The sequence below is a fragment of the Aptenodytes patagonicus genome, chromosome 3 (genome assembly GCF_965638725.1).
Source record: "Aptenodytes patagonicus chromosome 3, bAptPat1.pri.cur, whole genome shotgun sequence".
Taxonomy (NCBI): Eukaryota; Metazoa; Chordata; class Aves; order Sphenisciformes; family Spheniscidae; genus Aptenodytes; species Aptenodytes patagonicus.
In genome coordinates this window covers 7,028,263-7,050,545 of record NC_134951.1, presented here as the reverse complement: position 1 = coordinate 7,050,545, position 22,283 = coordinate 7,028,263, and the positions used below count along the sequence as shown (strand labels likewise).

At 41.5% G+C, this 22,283-nt stretch overlaps 1 protein-coding gene across 3 annotated transcripts in view; it reads left to right on the top strand.

Moving 5' to 3' along the window:
- The window catches only part of CLIC5 (chloride intracellular channel 5), a 95,671-nt gene that overhangs the window by 29,265 nt on the left and 44,123 nt on the right, over positions 1 to 22,283 (top strand). Inside the window, exon 1 of one of the 3 annotated variants that reach the window (XM_076332659.1) lies at positions 2,707 to 3,067. The exons of the other annotated variants lie outside the window; for them this stretch is intronic. Coding sequence (XP_076188774.1) covers positions 3,005 to 3,067 — 63 coding nt within the window. The 5' untranslated portion in view covers positions 2,707 to 3,004. Of the gene's footprint in view, positions 1 to 2,706; positions 3,068 to 22,283 lie in introns of those variants that run through there. 3 annotated transcript variants of the gene reach the window in all.

Below are 22,283 nucleotides of genomic sequence, written 5' to 3'. Positions count from 1 at the left end.
TATTTTTGAGATGGGCTGGGGTATTCTTTCTATGGATACCTACAAGCACAGCTAGAATACCAGATGTGTGATATATAGGCTTCTGTAGCCTCTGAGCACCCCATATCAAGTCCTGGGGCAGGGGATGAGTGCTAGGTGGTGCCTCAGGGGTGAAAGTGGATGGGGAAGGGACCTTCCAGGGGCACTGCTGCCCAGAAGCATCTTGAACCAGATGGAGACTGACCTGTTCTGCAGTGGTTTATATCTGGGTCAGGATGGAAATGGCTTCACACTTGTATTGCACAGTTTCCCTTCTGCTTTGCTGAGCCTCAGCACAATAATCTTCATCTTGCAAAGTAATTGTAATACACCTCGAAACCCAGACAGTAATTGGGAAGGAAGGATTTAAATGTTTTGACACGTTGAGTCTCTACCGAAATTGCTACATCTAGAGTTTAACTTTAGAAGCGCAAGGCATGCACAACTTCTGAAGTGGGAGATGACACGTGCATAGAAAGCAGGCACTAAAGCCACAGATTTCTTTTACTTAATAATTGCAGCGGGATTTGTCTGACCATTATGATGTCTTTATCTGAGCTTGTTACCCTGGGCTCCCTTTTTTTTTGGAAAAAAGTAGGCACTTCTAGGGTACATTTTTTCATTCTAAAATAGACATCAAAATAGGTCACATGCATCACATCTTATAAGTGCCGATGTCTTGAATGCTGATTTTATTTAAACATTTTGGTTTAGCATTAGCAGTATTACGTCCTCACTGTTCTTACAGCTGGCAGTATTTTCTCCTCCAGAGCTGATATACACGCTCCTGTGATAGAAATTATTTGAAAGAGTTGCCTGTATCAAAACAGTGTTTTCAGTGAGGCTGGAGCTACAGGTAACCTCAGTCGAGATGACCCACTTCCCTTTGTTTCCAGGAGCCCTCATTGAAGGGAAATTATGTCATCACATGAGGTGCTAAAGCAAAACATTTTTTCAGCAAAAACAAAAGCTTATAATCATGGAGTTGATAATATGTTATTTAGGGATGCTTTTTAGAGATACGGTGACTATACTTATGTTTTGGCAGACTTTTATAACTGTAATATGTAATTACAATGCAGTGATTCTTTTTGCTACATGTAAGTACACTTAGCCCATGTCCTTGGAAGTTTGCCTGTAGGCCTAAGAATAATTATACTATAAATGTTTGGTAATTAATGTACCTAGTCCAAAAATTACATGTAAAAATTTGAAATCAAAGGAGTAATAACACTTAATTCTCTTATAGCTAACCTTCCAGTTATTTGAATGAGTGCTAATTAGATCTAAAAACCATAAGCATACTTTTACACTAATTACAATGTTGATTACGTTGTAATTACAGTTGCAACAGCATAATGAGATTTACTTGTTAACCATTTCAGTGCTTCATGGAGTGCACATGAAACAGCTGTTGTGGCAAATTCCCGTAGAGCTTACCCAAAGAGCCATGGAGATGTGGGCTGCCACTGCTCTGGACCTGTGTCAAATACCTAGAGGTCACGGGAGGGAATTAAAGATCATCACGAAAGCACACGGCTAAGAGCACTTTCAGGAAAGGCGAGTGTTTGATCATGTCAAAACCACACCCAAAAGGCCTCTCTATGTCAGAAGGGGACTGGGCAGTAAAACTGCTGGTGTCTGGCAGTGCGAGCTGCCGACGGCCTGTGAGCCGGAGCTGTGGCGGTCCCGAAACAAGAGCAGAGGGCAGGGGGGCAGAGATGAAGGAAGGGACTTTCCAAGGGCAGGAGGGCACGAAAGTAGCTAGTCCCTCCAGGCAATGATGGCAATGAGGAGGCAGTCCCACCCAACCCCTTTGCCTTTGTCCACTCTCCTGTACAGTGCCAGCACTCCCTTCCTCCACACCTTTTAGCTGTGTCAGGCCTTTCTGTCATGTGCCACCTCTTGCTTAGGGTTGCTGTGTGGCAACCTCTGAATCACGCAAGGAATGCAGGGTGAAGGAAGGGAGTATAGATGATGACAGTATGTTGATAGCATGCTGAGGCTCTTGAAAGTTTTCTTCCGTACTCCACCCCAGCATATCATCACTCTCCTGTCCCTCTGCTACAACCAACACCCCAAGGGACACACTGAGAAATAGTTATGGGACCCAAATATTTTATTTTCGCAGGGCCCTGAAGCTCTTCCTTCTCCTGTGTAACCCCATTCCCATTCCTCTGCTCCTGAACTCCATCAGGAGTGGTGGCACCACGGGTGCTTTTCTCACCTAAGAGTATTTGGTTTCAGCTTCTGTACTGCTTTGTACCACACACAGGGGTTTTCGCTGGGGCAGAGCTCTGCTTTTCTGCACGCTCCTTGCACCGATGCAACAGCCAACGCACAGGGTGAAGAAATCAGGCTCTTTTTTCCTTACCATTCTTAGCAATAACAATATCAGGATTTTGAACAGCTGGAAGCAGGACAAACACCCTTCAGAAAAGAAGGAAAAAACATCACTGTTGCTTAAGGCAATGAAACCAGCCTGCTGCAGACCTTCCCTCTTCCCCTGTCACTGGTGCTCCCAGCTGTAGAAGAAGGGAGGGAACAACAGAAATGCTGAAAACAGGGAAGAGCGGAATTATTTGCTCAGAGACTGATCCTGCGTAGGTACCAGGAGCTTGTCTCCTCCCCTGTGAGTTAACCCCACCCTCTTTTTTATCCTCTGGGCTATTTTGGGCAGGCAGTGAGAACTGCAGCTCTGACAGATGAGGATACTCTACCAGAGCACAGCAGCACTTGTTGCTCTGAAGAACTACACGGCCGTAACAGGGACTGCTTTTCTGCTGCCTGCCTTTTTTTTATGATTATTATTTATTTATTAACCTGCAAACTTGTTTTCTCCTCTGGTTTCGAGCTTTGCCATTACAAATGATGTTTTAAAAGCTTTGTGAGAGCTGTTCGGAAGGGAAACCTACCCGCTGTGCAGTTGAAACCTCCTTTTGCCACTTAATAGCGGGAGATCAGCTGGTAGCCTTGGGGGTGAAAAATGACAGACTCTGTTCCTGCTAATGGGGAAGGAAAGGACCCTGAAATCGAGCTCTTTGTGAAGGTAAGTTGCACTGTGAACTGGACACTGGTGTGACTCTCGGATCAGCTCAGCTTCTACTGAATAATCAAACTTTAATTTTCTGGCGCTGAGCGGAAGCGGTGCTTTGACAGCCTGTTATCTCTTGCACGCACATTCACACTGCTTTCTTCTTCGTGACATTAGAATTAGGTAATGTTGCGGAGGGAGAGTCAGGGTTCCTGTATTTTATTGTTATTTCTCTCCTCGCGAGTTTGTCCTGTTATTCTTAGCCTGCTACCTGCAATGTACTGTGTCCTGACTTTAGACTTTAGGCTTTTCACTAAGAATCCTGACTTCCTTCTCCATTCTTCTTTGGGAAGAGAGCATGAAGAGCTGAGGGGTACCATGATTTGGTACCTCGGCAGAGACTGTCAGGTCTGAAACACTAATGGATCATAAAACAAAAAGGATTGAGTTAAGCAGGCAGTCTTCTGATTATTTCCTGCAATACTTTTTTTTTCTAAAAAAAATGAAAACTAAATCAGTTTTTACTCTCAGTTTCCTCAGCCCGAAGCTCATTCTGATTTTATACAAGGGTGACTGAGAACAGAAACTGATTTAATGAAAATACAGAAAAATAAATACACCTGTTATATGGTAGGATTTCAGAATGTTTCAAATTGGGCACATCTGTTGGTCTTGGGCTATGAAAATCCTACCATTAAAATCAGTGGCACAGTTCAAACCCATTACACATACAACCTTATTAATAGCAAACTTCATGCAAACTCTGTCCCCATGAAAAGCTCAGATTTTTTGATGTTCAGAGCATGTTTCAAAGCCTCGATGTACGTCGAGGCTGAAATCCACTATGCCCATATAAAATGCAGGTGTTTGGTCTCTCTGAGCCTAAACCATCCCTGTAAATCATTAGGATTATTATTAATATGTGGGAGTTACATCAGACCCTTTGCAAACAGAGTACTGAATGATTGGGAAAGCAAATTCCAACCCCTCCTTTCTGTCAAGTTCAGGGTATATAATTGCTTTGTACTCCCTGATGGATATTTTGGGCTCCAAGTTGAAATGGCAGCCACATCCATGATATGTATGCATGGCCTCTTCACACATCTTCCAAAACCAGTCAGTTCAGGTGCAGCCTTTCTGACTGAGCCAGCATCAAGGTCTTTTTCCCTAGAAAACAGATTTTACAAGAATTTCTGGTTCATAAATGCCCAGTAGATCCTTTGTGCAGAGCTTAATGTACTAAAATGGACCAGCATGGGTCCATACATCCAGATACATTTCCTCTTGCAAGTTGTTTTACCAAGGTGAGTTTAATGGAGATGTTTGTGGGCTAAAAAATATGTTAGTGGGATTGTTTGGCACTCTGTCATGACAAATGTATTCTGGAATGCAAACCTTTAGCCACTCATTTATTTTAGTGCCCACACTATTTTATTGAGGCTGATAGGGATGTTTGTGATATATGGTTCTTTGACTGCATCAGCTGTTAAAGTGAAGGTCATTGCCTGGATTCATTGTGTGAAGTTCTGGATCCATAAGTTACTGGAAAAAAATTGGCACTGCATTCAATTGAGCCATGCCATCACCTGAAGATTTATAACTCCAGAAATAACAGTTTTAGTAATGTGACTTCCTGCATAATGCATGTTACAGGATTGCATAGAGACTCACATAAAACTCAGAAGTTGCAGAGCTGGAGCAAAAGAATTAATTGGTGTCTTCCTGGAGACTTTCCATTTAGGCTGAAAAATTGTAATTCTTGATGTTTTGGAAAGGTGCCATTAATTTCATTAAAAGCCTAAAAAGTTGTATAGTAAAGCATGTAACCAGAGTATTAAATTATACAGCTCGGAAGTTGAAAATAAAAAAAGAGAAGAACATCCAAACAAGAGATGAGCTAAAAGCTGAAAAATAGGAGCATAGAAGAGAAATATGAACAGGTGAAAACTTTTCTGGAGCTTGAAATTTAAAAGAATAGGATATTAGTAAGGGGAGAAGAACAGAAAGGCTGATCCAGGAGAGAATCTGCAAAGGAGAATGCGCTTACTCTGCCTGTATTAAGGCTGGAAAGAAGAACAGAAAGGTGGCAACTTCTGGGTGAGTATGAGATACCGGACAAGTGACAAACATAAATATACTGGACCACACTTGAGGCAAGTTCTAATAGGTGTTGGGGTCAATGAGTATTTCGTCATTTGATTTTTGTGGAGCTAATACTTCACTCGAGGAGAAGAGTTCTGTCCTGCCCCCTTGGATGAACACACAGCCAGAAAATGCAGAGATCAGTGAGAAAAATGTAGGGCAGTAGATGTGGCCTGGAGAAAACTGTATCTTCCACAAGCACAAATAAACCAGAAAGGGCTGTTTTTCACCAGCCATAGAGTCTCTAATAAAAGCAGTTTCTGTCTCAGGTTAAAAAAAGAAAGGTGTTACACAAGTGCTCTATTTCCTTTTTCTATTTAACAACCAGGAGAGCAGGAGCCTTAGAAAGACAAGAAGAGAGACGGTTGTAAACAGAAGAGCCGTGCTGTAACCTAATGCAGGTTAGCTATCTCCTGAGCTATGCAGAGAGGCCGGGCACCACCAGGACACAGCTAGCTCAACCGCTACGGCAGAGACGGGTTAAGCGGTTATCACACCTGTTATCATCCCCATTGATTTTCCTCTTTTTCTAACGGTGCCCTAACCTGGATCTGTGAGTTTGGGGTTTTTTTGTGAATGAGCGTTTGTTCTTGCAAGATGCTTATTTGAGAGTAAACCCCCCCAAATCTGGAGTAGGACACAAGCAGACTGATGGTGAGAACGGGCAGTGCTGAGAAGTGGTGAGGTCCGCTGGGGAGATGGTGCCGCCTTAATCAGATCTGCAGTTTGTGTAAGCAGGCCTTTTATGAACACTGAAACTCTCCAGCAGCAATTCCCCCTCTAAACTTGTTTGACAAGGAATTGGAAGAGCCTGCCGGAAAAAAAGGCCTGATGTGTGGTAGCGTGAGAGGCTGGCAGCAGCAGCTTTGGGGAAGTGAGCATCGGGAGGTAGCGCTTGCTCTGTGCTTAACCCAGCTTGTCGTCACTCAGGTTAATTTTAATTCTTTGAGTGCTGGAGAGGCAAAGTGCTTCTGTATAAATGACACCCTGATGGAAGGTATATTTAGCTTTTTCTGGCAGCCTTGCACCTGTATACTTGAACATAACGACTAAACTGAAATGGTGCTCTTTTTACATACAGACTATTAAAATCCGTATGGGAGGATCACAGAACTTTTATGGCTTCTTTCCTTTTGCAGTGGAAGCAAGTGTTTGGATGTACATTCCTTGCATTTCAGAATTGGAGTAGTGCCTAATATCTAGAAAGTTAATTTGAAGGGAGATACGTTGTGTACATGGAAAACAAAATATGATACAAACAAGACTTGAGACTACAACTGTCTATTTGCATTGGTCAGGATGAGCGCAGTCTAGAAAGCAAACAAACCATAGGAATGGTCCAAAGTACATTTGATTTAAAAATCTTCCTGCTTTGGAAATACTCTATAACAGCATATATAATAGTCCATGTTTCTGACAATCTAAAGATGGTAGTATCATCATGGTAGTAGGAGAATGCGTAGTGAGCTGGCAGACAGTCATTTCTGCAAGGAGTCATTGTGGTATTGAGTGATTAATATTCTGGATATGTTCATCAGCGCAGGTGTGCAAGAGCTTTTGCTTGAAGGTGTAAGGCTTTACTTCACAAAGTGTTCAACCGCAGTCATAGTGAACACCCGTCTAGAGAAAACATGCAGGTGCTTGCAAACGTAAGAAGCAAGAGAGACCTCTCAAAGGCCTTGATCTTCCAGACTCACCGATTCAGACATTGAACATATTCCCGCCTGCCAGCTGAAGGCATAAAGGCATGAAATGCACCGAACACTCAGCCTGTTCCTCCCATTAGGAGCTGAGCGTTGTCCGTGACCAGGCACAGTGACGGGGTATTTGCAGTGTCTCAGGGATACGGTACCAGCCAAGGTAAGGTTCAAGGACTAACAGCATCGCAGTATTTGCAGGGCCCCTTACAGTCATTTCTTGTTAGAGGATTATCACAAAGAGAAGAGGTTAGTCCTGGTACACTCATGGTCTCCTGGTGCAGCAAACAGACATGCGAGGAACCTGTGAGCCCTCTGTCATCTCCAACGGTTTCATTTTGGAGAGTTCTAGGTGTCTGTTAGGAGTATGTTTAAAAGCGATGGCAGGACTTGGCACCAAACTTACTATCCCTGAATGAACTGGTCAGTCAGAGGGCCTGGCTGTCCAGGACAAAGCAGTCATCCTGCTGATTTAGCGTGCTCCGTCAAAAGCCCAGGAGTCGCTGCTCTCGGGGGGGTGTAGCTGCCCTTGTCCTCTCCTTTAGACAGAATTATTCCAGAAATTATCCCAGGGAGGTGCAAGATTTTTATGCACTCTGGGATTTCTTTTTGTGCATTTTCTGGATTTTTTTTTTTTTTAAGATATCTCTGCTGAAGGGTGATTTCAAACTAACCCTGGTTTGGATTTTGGTGAACTGCTGCGATGTAGCCTTGAAGGAAGATATAAATAAAAATGTTACTCCTGGTACAAACGGTCATTCTCTGCTATTAAGGCTTTTGTGGTTTTAAGGTAAGAGAGTCACTCTGATAAGAAAACTGATTTCAGTTTCAGAATTTTGGGGTTATCAAAACCAAATAATGGCTTTACAAACTGGGAGAGAGAACTTGACAGGAACCTTTTAACCCATTATAACAGTACAGGCTCTGTAATTTATTTGATTTGTAGACTGCCCTCGAGAAGTATTTTGATGATGAGTAGAACTCACAATCAGATCTGGAAGGTACAAAGTTGAGAACTTCTTGAGAAATGTGGGTATTTTACTGGGTGTTATGAACTCAGCTTCTGGTTTCCATACAAAATTGTTCCTATGTTCATAGAATCATAGAATCATAGAATCATTAAGGTTGGAAAAGACCTCTAAGATCATCGAGTCCAACCGTCAACCCAACACCACCATGCCCACTAAACCATGTCCCTAAGTGCCTCATCTACACGTCTTTTAAATACCTCCAGGGATGGGGACTCCACCACTTCCCTGGGCAGCCTGGTCCAATCTTTAACCACTCTTTCAGTAAAGAAATTTTTCCTCATGTTCAGCGGAACTTTCTAGGTGAAGAGGAAATAATAGAGAAAAGCACAAGGAAGAATAATGATACTGAAACATCTGGTTCAACCTGTCTGGTGCTCCAAGACCGGCAATAACATTTTTTTGGATCCTTGGTCATGTGGTTGGCCAAGCGTTTCACATTTGGAGAGAGATGTAGACACCCTACAAAGCAGACAAATACAGTGAGTGCAGTCTCCGACACTTTTCAGCTGTCACCCTGGAAGTGGTGTGAGCACAGGGTTTTATTACGGATCTTGAATTTTTCATCCATTCGGAGCTGTCGAGCAGATGATGGGCACAACGGTTCATGTCTCTTCCAAACTTATTTTGGTGAAGCAGTGTATGATCAGCAGCCTAAGTCTCCTCTTCTAGTGTACTGGCCTTGTGCATTGGTATTAAGGTTACCAAATTTACAAGGTTTACCAGTAGTCCAGACACCAGCATATATACTGGGAGGAAAATAGTCTTACTAGGTTGGTTTAAAAATCTATAAACATATTTCATAAGCTCCATGCAGGGGGACTCAGACATTTCAGTGTAATTCTGGCTCGGTTCCGATCTTGCTTAGATCTTTTCAAATCAGGAGTGACTGGGTTGGAGCCCATAGAGTTTATATATATATAAAATGGGCACAAGAAGAGGGTCAGGCCTCCTAGATTTGAATCACAAATTGATAGTAACTCCACTACAGACCCAGTTAAATCAGGGAAATGCTGCCTGGACTGATAGTTACTTCTCTGGTCTTTTTATTAAGCATTTTTAATAAAATAATAAAAAGAACAGTCAAGGGAAAAACATCCACCTTGGCAAGATCTAATTTTGCTTTAATCTTATGTTGTTAAAAGAAAATAAGTCAATAAATTAACAAATAGCTGCCTCGCAAATGTTTTAAAAGTACCAGTTGCTTGTTTTTCCTTGTGATGAAGAAAAACAATACTTTAAAGAAGCTTTAGCCTGAGTTATACAACCCAGAGTCTGTATGTCTGCGTGTCTGTTTTCTCTCTGAGCATTTGCAGATTTTGTTTTGCGTCACGACAAGTGCCTCATTGGTGGGAATATTAGAGACGGGCAGTGAACAGTTTAAGCAGGTCAAATTTATAAAAGGACTTGGCAGGGATATCCCTGCCACCTTGAACCTAGTCTGGAATGCTTTTAGGATTGCTTGGGAAACTGGATCTCAAGTTAAGGAGGGATTTTCAACTATGTCTCCTTCTGCCTAAGTTCTAATCTGCCTTCTGCCTAATGATCTAATCATTAGTTTATGGCTAAAGGTGCCATGGTTTGGTTTTTTTTCCTCATATAAATGGCTCTGACTACTTGCTTTCTATTGAACTTGATGGCATCAATATATATGTTAATTGTGATCAAAACGTCTGATTAAAATGAAACATATTCAAATGCTTTGTTGAATATGCATAACTATTTCTTTAAATGCCTTTATAAATTGGATCCATAATTCGAATGGGTAAGACTTCAGAAACATTCAGGATACCCCATGGCCGTAAAAGCCAGTCAGGTTTGTACTGCTGAGTTCAGTGGCAGCACAGCTAGGCCAGCTTAAGTGTATCTGAGATCTTGTCTAAACTCCACCTACTAACTCCTTCATTTATTCCAGCTTTTCTGCGCCGCGTAGTCAAATCAGGTAAATACAGTATTTTAATTCTACCATGAAGAATTGGTGATATTCATAATTATTATTGCTTGTACTTAGAAATAGCCACCACTATGCTTTGGGTGCTCTATGTTTAGCTGCAGATAGCTCTTTTTCCATCTCTGGCAGCACACATCTCGTCAGGCTCACAGGTTGTTGTGTCATGGTTCCGCAATGACAGTGAAGCTCCAGTAAGTGTCCCCAGGAAACCTTTATCAGCAATATGTGGCTCTGCTGCGGCTATTCCAGAACAGCAAATGTCACAGAGATCGTTTGACATAGCATCCCAAAAATACACAGGGATCCTTTCCAAGAGCGCCGGTAGGAAGTACGTCTGCCTGTGCTCCAAAATTAAATGTTAGCACCAGGTCACCTGGCTATGTCAAATATATTTTGACGGAAGGCTGTGTAAGGATCATTTAGGATAACATATTGATCATTGCAGCAACATTACTTAGTGCTTGTATGACACCTGATTCTTCAAAATCTGGCAGATATCAGCAAAATAATCCCAGCAATACTGCAAAGAGGTAACATAAACACTAGTATTTCCATTTTGCAGGTAAAAGCTCTGGTAGAAGATTTTTCAAATTACTCTTTTTTAATAGAGTCAGACAGATGTTAAAGGTCTGTGAGTTTATGTGTTAGTTTTATACATGAATAAAAGAAGGTTTCAATGAAACTTTCTTTTTTTCCATCAAAGGCTGAGTCAAAGTCGTAGGGAGAATCAGTTGGCACAAGGAAGGGTTGGTTTTGTGCTGGATTCATGTTGTAGTCAAATCTATAAATCTTACGTGAGCTAGGAAATCAGAGCAGGTACCTAAAGTGCTGTAGTAGGTACTTTGAAAATAGCTTCAAGTGGTTTGTTTGACACGGTAAAGTTTAATGCTGACAAAGTCCAAAATAGATCCTTATTCCCTTTCCTTCCTTGCCCCTTGCTCTCCCCATTTGTTTGCACTTCTTCTGTACTGCTGACATGCAGTAAAACTCATCTAGAAGCGATAACAGTGTACATCTGGAGCCATGAGTTAAAAAAATCTTTGATTTTTGTAGGTCTGATGTGTTTAATCAGCATCATGTATTCCTGGCATGATTTTTTATATTAGACTTAAGAGTTGGAAATTATTACTGCGGAACAAAAGTCATTCAAAATGTATTCAGTTGTGTTTTGAAGATCCAAACCTGGTAATTTTATCTAATAATACCTAAGGGTAGAACTTTCTGTAACTGATTAGATTTACAGCATATCATTGCTGTTTGCTACGCAACTTGATTGCAAGTTCACAAATAAATGTAGAACAGGTCCATGGGGTGTTTTCTCTTTCTGTGTTAAATTAGATGATTCTTTGTAAATAAGTATTATTCTGTCCCTCTCAATAATAATTCCATAACTTATCTTTTAGAGTGTTTATGATTTCACCCTTCTGTATGTATAATTTTTTAATGACGGTGTTCACTGTCTGAAGTAGATCTTCCATGATATAACACAGATTCCTCTTCGATTCAGCAACCCTGGTGTACTACAGGAATTGCGTGGCTAGAGTGTCGTAAGAGAAGATGTGCTAGAAAAGAGACTGGGACACGAAGCACCTGAGATACAGTTCTGTAACACGCCACAGCAAAGTTTTGACATGTTAAAATGGCCCCAAGTGTTGTCAAAATCCAAATCAACACCTTTTTTACTTTCCACTCAGTGTTTCAGCGCGTTATCTTAATACAGAGCAACAGCCACAGCTCCCACCAGGTGGAAACTCTGATTTTTTTTTTTTTTTTTGTCCAGCTCTAATCAAAATACGAAAAGGTCCTGCCGTGCAAATTCTGCAACATGTTAAGCTCAGTAATATTGCTGAGTTACCACCCAAGTTCTTGGGAGGCTCTATTTACTTTTTTGCTCTTCTGCCTCCTTCAGTGACCTTAGGCAAGTTATTCAGGCTCTCCTCACCTTGATAAAATGCTGATACTAGTCCTTCTCCACCAGATGTGGCCACATTGTGGGAGCAGGGAACATTCTTCACCCTTATCCTCAGCATGGCATCCTGAACACCGCTTAAAATAATAGAAGAGAAATATACGATGGGATCAGGTTTCCGATATAAAACTGTCTCCTGACAAAGTATATGGAAAATCTCGATTTCCTGGACATAAAAGAAATCAAACCAGAGGAAACCGGGCATTTGTCTGCTCTCAGGTACAGGCTGTTGGGTGCTTTATTAAGTGTTTGGACATGAGCTCTAGCCCAGAGTTTGTGCAGCCGTATTAGCACCGCGCTGTGCCCAGCCAGGTAGTGGTGTGGTGGGGAGCTCAGTTTGAGCTGCCCCCCGCAGCAGCTGAGCCAAAGCTCCTTTCTGCTGGCACCCTGTCCACTCTTTCCTGCCCTCCTTTTTCCTTCTCAGGGTCTTGTATCTTCTGTAGTGCCGCCTTTTTCAACTTCTCTGTTTTGTCTGCTTGTTCTCACAGGCATTCAGACTCATAAATTTATACCAGTGTCCTAATCCCCATGATTTCTGTGTTGGTCCCCAGGGTACCCTGGTTCAAGTTCTGCCTAAGAGGTGTTGTGTATCTGGAGCTCGGGTGCTTCTCCAGTTTTTTTCCTGTGCACCTGATTGCCAAAAGACATTGAAACATCTCCTTTATATGTGTGTCTGCAACTCTGCATAAAACTGAGATAAAGCACTAATTGAAATGTATTTCAGGAGGGTTGTGCTGTAATAACTTATTGATGCCTCTGTAGGACAGTAGGAGTTGAACCTGTCCCTGCTGTAGCTGCTTTGGCATAAATGACATTATGTTAAGGATGAAGTTGCTCAGATAGCGATAGTTTGCTCTTCTAAACCCTCATTCTTGATAGTCACCAATTTTGTGTGCAGACCAGATGACAGAAGCCTGTGGCATTTACCTGTGTGTGCTTCATGCAAAATGTGATAAGAATGTTCAAAGCCTAATATTCCAGGCCGAAGCTGATTTTCATTTACTTTAAATTCTACAAAACTTGAATTTCACACATTTAAAACTTGCAGATTATATATGGGAACAGTAATTGTTTTTTTCCCTCCTTATGTAAGTCAGGCTCTAAAAAAGCCATTTCTTGACTATTTTTGTTGCTTCTCTTGCATTTGTTGGTTTCCTCTGGACTAAGAAAAAAATGTCATGACTAAATTCTCCATTCACCAATATTTCAGGTGTTAATACCTGTTCATGATACTGGGAATGCAGTTTACACGCAGAAGGAAGTTTGATTGATTTAGGTATGGCTTTAGTTTCCCTTTCTGTTAACCATGAGGATGCCAAAGCAGGTATAAAATTTTCTAACTTCTGCTGCTAATAAAGACATATAAGTATAATGCTCTACTCTTTGGAAAAGAGCTAATCATAGAATCATAGAATGGTTTGGGTTGGAAGGGACCTTAAAGATCATCTAGTTCCAACCCCCCTGCCGTGGGCAAGGGCACCTTCCACTAGACCAGGTTGCTCAAAGCCCCATCCAACCTGGTCTTGAACACTTCCAGGGATGGGGCATCCACTTCTCTGGGTAACTTGTTCCATTGCCTCACCACCCACATAGTGAAGAATTTCTTCCTTATATCTAATCTAAATCTACCCTCTTTCAGTTTAAAGCCATTACCCCTTGTCCTATTGCTACAGGCCCTGGTAAAAAGTCCCTTTCCAGCTTTCTTGTAGGCCCCCTTCAGGTACTGGAAGGCTGCTGAAGGTCTCCCTGAAGCCTTTTCTTCTCCGGGCTGAACAACCCCAACTCTCTCAGCCTTTCTTCACAGGAGAGGTGTTCCAGCCCCCTGATCATCTTCGTGGCCCTCCTCTGGACCCACTCCAACAGGTCCGTGTCCTTCTTATTTTGGGGGCCCCAGAGCTGGACACAGTACTCCAGATGGGGTCTCACCAGAGCAGAGCAGAGGGGCAGAATCCCCTCCCTCGACCTGCTGGCCACGCTGCTTTTGATGCAGCCCAGGATACAGTTGGCCTTCTGGGCTGCAAGCGCACATTGCCAGGTCATGTTGAGTTTCTCATCAACCAACACCCCCAAGTCCTTCTCCTCAGGGCTGCTGTCAATCCATTCTCCACCCAGCCTGTATTTGTGCTTGGGATTGCCCTGACCCAGGTGCAGGATCTTGCACTTGGCCTTGTTGAACTTCATGAGGTTTACACCTCCAAAGAGTGTATGCTGCTGCAGGCTAGCAGTGGAGTTCAAAGTATGATGAGCTAATCCGTGGAGATGTGTGCTCCATCTCAAAAAACATTTGACAGCTAAGCTCAACAACTGTCTGCAATTCAGAAAAGATAGTTTAGCATAGGTTTTTAATGTTCATCAGTTGCTTTTTTTTTAAAAAAAAAAACACCTTAGTAATAAAACAGGGTGAGAATAGAAGATCTATAACCTTCCTGGATGCTGATACCTATTAAGTGTACTTAGACTCCAGTTCTGCAAAGGAGGCTGTGCAGGCTGCTCTGTGCTTTGGCAGCCATCTCTGAACATGATTCTCTTTGCAAAACCCAGTCCCTGGGATAAAAAATACAGAGGCCTTTTTAGAGCAGTTCTGAAGCACTTTACAGTCATGGTCAGCACTTGACAGGTGTAGAAGCTGAGAAGCGGTGGCCTTGTGCCAGGAGGTCCAGCAAGAACACCACTCTGGTCCTGTGCTCCATCCTTTAGGCATAGCTCTTGTGTCTTTTGGGGTTTGTACAGCACTTAGCACCACTGTTTCAGTGTTCATGTGCCACATCTGCTTAGTAATTCACAGTAAATATTCCAATAATAAATACACAAATTATACTAGCCACAACTATGCTATTTTATTTTTTTCTGTTGCTATTAGTAGGGAGGGATCAAGGTTTAGGTTATCTTTTGGATGGCTATTTTAAATGCACACAGAGCTAACATGTTATGACATTGGAAAAGATTTAGAGAAGAATAATTTTAAAGCTTAAAAAAAATACTTAAGATTGCCATCCTTAAGGCAGTCTTTCTCTTTTAAATAAAAGACCAAATGTCACTTGACTGCAATATTAAATGTATCTGTAGGGGGCTTTTTAATATAGTGGTAACAAGTATAACACAAAATATTAACAGTTAAGGTCAGATACAGTCAAGTTAGAAATAAGCTTAATAGTAACTGTAACGGTGATTAACCATTGGAATGAACCACCAACCACTCTTTCTTCTTCTGGTTCAGATCAAGACTAGATACGCTTTAATGAAGCACGTATAGTTAGAGTTAATAAAAGAATAAACAAGCCAGAAACTCTACAAACCAGGAAAGCATTGCAGTGGAGGATATCTTGGCAAACCAGGACAGGGCTTGGTTCAAGCACAGAAGAAATCTTGGAATTCTGTGTCTCTGAAAGACAGCACAAATTTGGTCCAAGCCAGTCTGATAGAAATTATGTTCAGAGGCCGCTTGCGTGTCTTAAAATATCTCTTGGTGTCCTGGGTGTGATGACGGGATAGGATTAGGTCAGGTAGTGGTTAAATATGTAATTGCTTATCTTTGTCTGGATATGCAAGGGCCGGACTTTGGAAGGGCCTCCAAAGGCTGAAGCAGGTGCTGGCTTGGCCAGGGCTCTGAATGCTGTGTCGGTACGGGTCAGACCTTGTGGCTGAGATGAAGGAAGAGCTAAATTGGGAGATACAGGAACTGAATTCCCTTTCAGTCTGTCGTGGAGCCATAGCCTAAGTCATGCCACATCCCTGTGCCTTTGGCTTCATTTCCTATGAAACATTTGCACCAACATTCATTTTCATCTCTGTGCAGCCGGGTAGCTTGTCCAGCTAAAATTGCATTCCTTCTTTCCTCTTTACATAGACGGACGACTGTAAAAGCTACTCGGGCATTGTGGTTTAACTCCTCACAAAATACGGAGTTAACTCTTGGGTTGGGCAGGTGCTTCTCTATCTCAATTGCCAAGCTTGTCCTCCCCATAACATTTCGACACCCGAATAAACATCCTGAACCTTGCCACCCACCGCGTTTAGCTATTGTTGTTTTGGGTGCTGGTGCGTGTCTGTACCTGTGTATTGTCCGAAACAAATGGAATTCAGAGAAACCGGCCCCAATGGATCATCGCTATTGTTGACGGTGTTTTTCTAGATTGTGATTCAATTTGTGTGGGTCAACAGGCACGTTGTGTTACTGCTTTCCTTTTGCTTTTAGCTGCTGAATGGGCAGCTTCAAACAGATACGAATGCATATCATGGGAGGAAATTATTTTCTTTCACTGCCCTGTGTTTTGTGATGAGCCATTGCTGCTGATTCAGTGTGCAACTGGAGACCTGTTTCGTTTGTTTATTTTATTTATAGTATTTTTTTAGAAAGCTGTTCCTGGATGAAGAGGGGTTGAATCATGGAATATTCTTGCAGGTTATAGGATCTCTCAGAATGGCAGTTTTAGTTGTTTTTCTGTGCCCGGTTCTTTCAAATGTTCAGGACATGCCAAGAGGATCCAGTGCTCCAAACCCCTTCATTATTAAGCTTTTTTTTTTCAGACTTTCACTGTCATTTGGATAATTTTAATTTTCTTTTCTTCTCTGACTGTTGACTTGCACGTGCAGTTTGACAAGGGATGGTGTTTTTGCCTTGATTTACTGAGTTGCCCTTTCTTGTACTGAGGTGCTCTAACTTCGGATTTTTGGTTTTGTTTTCTTTTTAAAGTCAATATATCTGAGTCCCCCAGTTAAGCTCTAGATCCAGTTCTAGAGCTGAGTCTTGTTTGAGGTTCAGAAGTGATCTGTTGCTTCCTCTGCATTAAGCACTCACCCTGCTCCAAGATGGAGCTGCGAGGATCTCCTCAGAGTGCATGAATGTAATCTTTTGGGGTTTAGTTCATCTCCAAGTACATATTTCTCTAAACACACCGTAAGTCTTACTTCTCACTATTCAGTCTGTAAAAAAGGTGGTTGAACATGCGTGCAGGAAGTCTTGTTTCAGATTGGGAAGTATCTACCTGCCCATCCTGGTACACTGAAACCAGCACCCTTTGATATGCATCTACAGGGGGGACATCATCCTCTTACTGGGCTGAGCAGGACCTCTGCCTGATGGCCTGATGGTCCGAGGTTTATCTCCAAAGAGATGATTCTGCACGAATAATAGTAATTTTTAAAAGTGCTGATTGTAGACAGCTACTCAGGTCCAACCTTGGAGAGCCTGGGAAGGATGTGACCAGGAGGGGAACTTAGAGGAAGCGCTGTCCCACTCCCCTGACAAAGAGAGAAACCTGGAAACGGCGATTTTCTTCTCCAATTGAAGGAAAAGCCTTTCCCCCCTGACCTTGGCCACTGATCCCAGCCCCGTCTGCACGTGTGGCAGCGCCTTGCTGCAGCTCTTATGGGCAAGGTTTTTTTCCCCCAATTAGCCCCTGGGGACCAAGGATTTAGATTTTTAAAAAAAATTATTTAAAATTTTATTTAAATATTTATTTAAAATCTTATTGAAATACTTATTTAAAATTTATTTAAAAAGCCATATCTAGGACCTTTGAGAGTGAGTGAGTTAATAGTAATCGTGTTGTGTCCTGCTGTCAGTCAGAGGGTTTTTTTATTGACTAGTGTTTGGCTATTCATCAGAAGTGTGAATTTATAGGATTTCTCTATATTTGTAATTTTTCAAGAACCACCTGCGCGCTTGGCACTTCACAATAATAAAAAAAAAATCCGTTTCAGAGAGAATTATAAGTAAACATGAAAAAATAGTTAATTCTTCAGAGCTTATTTAGGTGCTTGAGTAAATTGGGCCTAGCTGTACAAAAATGTATATAAAATGTTCAGAAATTCTCTTGCCAAATGCTGGTTTCTCAATTACCTCATTAACCTGGATGTTGTAGTAAGCTTTTTTCAGCGGCTGCTCGGCGTATGGAGTTCAAATGGCATTCTGCAGATTGCAGTTGCTCAGGCTAACGGCTCTCCGACAGCCTGCAGATGGAAACTGCTGCCTTCTCCGAGCAGGAGCACAGGATAAAACAAAATGCTGCCAGAGAAACTTCTAAAACGAAGCAGGGTGAGATTCAGCCCTTCTCTGGATATGGTGGTTAGGCCCAATTACCTGTCTAAGAGTATAGCACCAGAAGGTGGTAAGGTATGACTTATAATTGGTTAACCATGCTGGGAAACGGATTAACCATGCCTGTTAACAGATTGCGCAACAAACTGTAAATATAAAATATAAAATAAATAATATAATAAACACATATAATATAAAGACATAACATAATAAATATAAATTAAATAGAGAATATAAATTATATAATAATTTTTATAAAATACAAAATATAAAACTGTAAATATAAAATATATAGAAGTGGTGTAGAAGACTAGAAAGATCGTAGATTGATAGCATGAAATTTCTGTCTAATCCATCTAGAATGAAATCTACGTCCAAAGCATAAGCAAAGCATAGGAAGTACGATGTCCCTCTTGCACTGCTTTAAATATCCAGCTCTATCAGCCCAAACCTGAGAGTTCAGGTTAAACTGTAGTGACAAATTTTAGTGAATGTTTTCCTGGAGAACTGACAATAGGAAGAAGGTGCAGATGAGATTTTGTGTCTGTTTTCTTAAACTTGAGAGGGGAAAAAACTGTGAGGAAGAACTTGTTTGTAAGAGTGCCAAACAGTGATTAGGTCTGCAGTGCCGCAGATCAGGAAAGGATCATGAAAATGAGGCAACCAGAGGAAAACAGAATAAAGATTTGACTTTCAGAGTATGGTTGAAGACCACCTTCAGAGGAAGAGAAGGTGGCACTGGGTTATGAACTTGGTGATAAATGGGTGAGGGAACTTACAGGGCTTGAACCCCATGTCACGCTCCATTTCCACCATATCAAATGGCATTTGTTTAATTTGAATAAGGCAGTTGGGTGACAGTGTCAGAGAAATAGAGTGGACAGGCACGGGAAGGGACGGGAGGTGGGGACAGATTTCAGGTCTGCTGCCACCGACTTGGTGGGTAAAGCCAGTGAACAGAGTATGTGGCTGAAAGGTGACAGGAGTAAAATGAAAGAAAATCAAGAAAGTGATTTTTTTTGAGGGAAGACAGTGAGCAAGAGAGATTTGGGGAGGAGGAGCCTGCTGATTGCTTCTGAGACAGGCATGATGGGAAAGGACGGGCTGGAGAAGGGTTTTGCTGTACGACCGTCCTGGGGTCACTGCTGGTCTTCTTGGAGAGTGGTTCACTTGGCGCATGGGGGGGCCTCATTCCGAGAGGGACTCAGGAGTGATGAGAATAAAAAAAAAGATTAAGTTGGGAATAGAGACCATGGTCGGGGATCTCAGAAGCAAGAGGACAGTAAGAGGTGAAGAGTTGCTAGGAAATCGCAATGGCATAATTAAGTAAGATTTTGTATAAAGGGAAGAAAAGAAAGAATTATTTAAGTTTTTAAGAAATAGCATTTAATGAAACTTAATTATCTAAGTTTTTTTTATGCTGGATAACAGGATAAAATAAAATTAGAGGAAATTCAGTCTGAGCATCAAGTCAAAATGTGTTTTGAGAAAATTGTCAAAAAGGTTTCCTATGGGAAGTTTGTGAAGCAGCATCACTGGAGCATTTCAAACTGACCCAAACAATATAGACACAGAGATTTAAGAAATCATCCTGCACTGAGACGGCGAGTAGACAAGAAATGTGATCCAAACTCCACTCACTGATCCAACTATTTTTTTCTATTTACAACATTTATCATACATTAGTTTCAGAAGACTGTACCATAAAATACTTGTAAATTGTACTTCTACTAGTATATACACTTATTCAAAATTTCTCAGTAGTTTTGGAAAGCATCACTGGTTTTTTTTCTTGAGCACTTGATATTGAAAACACAAATTGTTTTGCTTTTAGATGAGTCAGAAGGAACGTTTCCTTGCTGTTTGTGTGTATGTCTTAGACTCTTGTTTTCGTTGCAGGTATTTCCATTTACAAACTCAGAACTTACTCTCTGTTTCTTGTTTAATGAAATATTCAGAGAGTCGCATTCCCCTCCTTTGTAGATGGCTATCAGAAAAGACTACCTTTAACATCCCCTTTAATGGCTAAATTTGACTGTATGTCTGTGTAAATGGTCGGATGAACAAGTATGGCAGTTTTGACAGGTACGAAAATATTAAAGGTGAAAAAATATCCCCTAAACACTAAACTCCGTAATGATTTCTCTGTGAGTAGCTGGGAATCTGAAAATTTGTTTATATTGCATTTGTATTCTCATAGCAGGAAGGCTTGGTCCAAATGCTGGCAATATTGTATTGATAAGTAATTATTTTACTGAAGGTATTGTGGGTTTACATTGGGAGGTCATACTGAGATGCAAACATCGAACCAAAGACTAGTCTGAGCCTGCGATGTACTGCTCCTTTGCAATGCAACTTGATCTGCTTTCGGTGAAAGTCGTAAACATTCATCGCGTGTCGGGATGAAGCTTCTCTCGTACCCTCTGCAGCGCCGTTAGCTTTGGAGATGCAAAAGGAGGTAGAAAGACCAAGTCCTGCCCACTGCAGGATAGCTCCTGAGAGTTACTGATTGCTCTTTCATCTCAAATCAATAGAAGTCACCGATGGACAGTATTTGTATGATGTTAAATGAGATACAAAATGAGGCCATTGAGGGCGGACTATGGCCTGCGCCGGGGTCAGCTGATAGCTGATGCGGTGGTAAATGCCCTTACCAGCGACACACCCCCCCCCCATTCAGACCTTTATTTGCAGTGCCTGCAAGTGACTCTCTCTTCTAATAGTGCAAATAAAGTCATGGAATTTCAATAAATAATTCAGCCCTGGATCTGATTTCAGGTTCAGCATTAACTTTCAGCACCTGGCTGCTGTTATTATTTGTTAGTCTGATACACTGCTTAGAGGCATGGAAATTTGGCTGCAATTCATCAACATTTGCAGAATATACTATATGACCAGATTACTGTCCCTGGCTCAGAGATTTTTAACAGACATTCAAATTCCAGATGTGCACAGATTTATTTCTTACAAGAAAAACTGCTTGCAGGATTCTGGTACTGTAATGGGAACCGGAGCTCTGCATAGAGCTTGCTTTGGAGAAACGACTCCTTTATTTGCACCTGATCTCTACTAGAAACGGGAATAATTTGACTATAATTTGCATTGCCCATGACACCTTTTGACAGTGATCTATCTCTCATTTTATTTTCTGCAGCTTTCCTGGAGGAATGAATTTTTTACGTATCTAATCAGCTCTCAGGATATAGAATCATCAATATTTGAAACGATTATAATTGGTGCTTTGTGAATAGCTAAACCAGATTCATTCCCAGATTCTTTCTCCAGAGCCCATAAAACCACTTGTGGTTTTAATCACTTATTAGAAAGAAACCAGTGAATCCAAAATATGACGGTGCTCTCACTGAAGTCGGTGGAATATTTGTCATTAGTGGGAATATTTCATACAAATATTGACTGTTATGGAAGCAGAATTAGATCAAGTGTATTAGAGTATAGTCCATTAATAGTTGTGGCACCAAAAAGCCAAAACCAGAATACTTGAGAAATGTAGGAGCTGCATTCTGTATGGGCAGAGCATGAGCAGCCGTATCCATATGTCGTGGGACAAGTTTATTTGTCTTAAAAAAGGATTTGTGGCTTTCTTGTTCAACATCCTTACCTCTTCCTGTGAGATACACCAATGTAGCCAAGATAACCAAGCAGTAGCAGATGCTTGAGCATCTCTATTGACTTTAACTAAAATTGTGACGATTTTCTGAGTGCTGCTGGGGCCTGACTCCCCAAATACTGTGACTAAGGCTCCTTCCACCAGTTTAACTCACATACAGCAATGCAAATTACAGGAAAAAATTTACATATATAAGCAATGGGGTAAATTAGCTACCTTTAGCAAAATCCTACAAATGGGATGTTTGTGGTCGACTTCCATGGGAGTGAGAACTTCACCCTGCAATGCAAACACACACCGCTAGAGGGGATTTTACTACCACTCTATGTCTAGCGTACGTCTATCCTGAAAAACCTTTCAAAACATATGTTCTAGTTCAACCACAAGATGTTGGCTACAGACTGAGTGAAATCTATGGTTCGTATTACGCAAAAGGTCAGGAAAGATTATTATAATTGTCCCTTCTGGCCATTAAACCTATGAGTGAAATTCTGGTCCCGTCAAAGTCACGGGCAAAATTCCCATTGACATCACCGGGGCCAGACTTCATCTTGTGCAGGTCAGAGGAAAGCAAAAGTCTGTGCCACCAAGTGTCTAGCACTGACAGCAAGAACAGCCTTGTTGTCAGAGTCACTAATATATACTGTTAGAAAGGATTTTAAAACATCCTATGCACCCTCTCCGCTCTGCAGCAGGATGAAATAAATAAAGACCAGTTTTACCAACATGTTTTTCTTTTGATTCCTTCAAAGCCTTCACTAATGCAGATTACACAA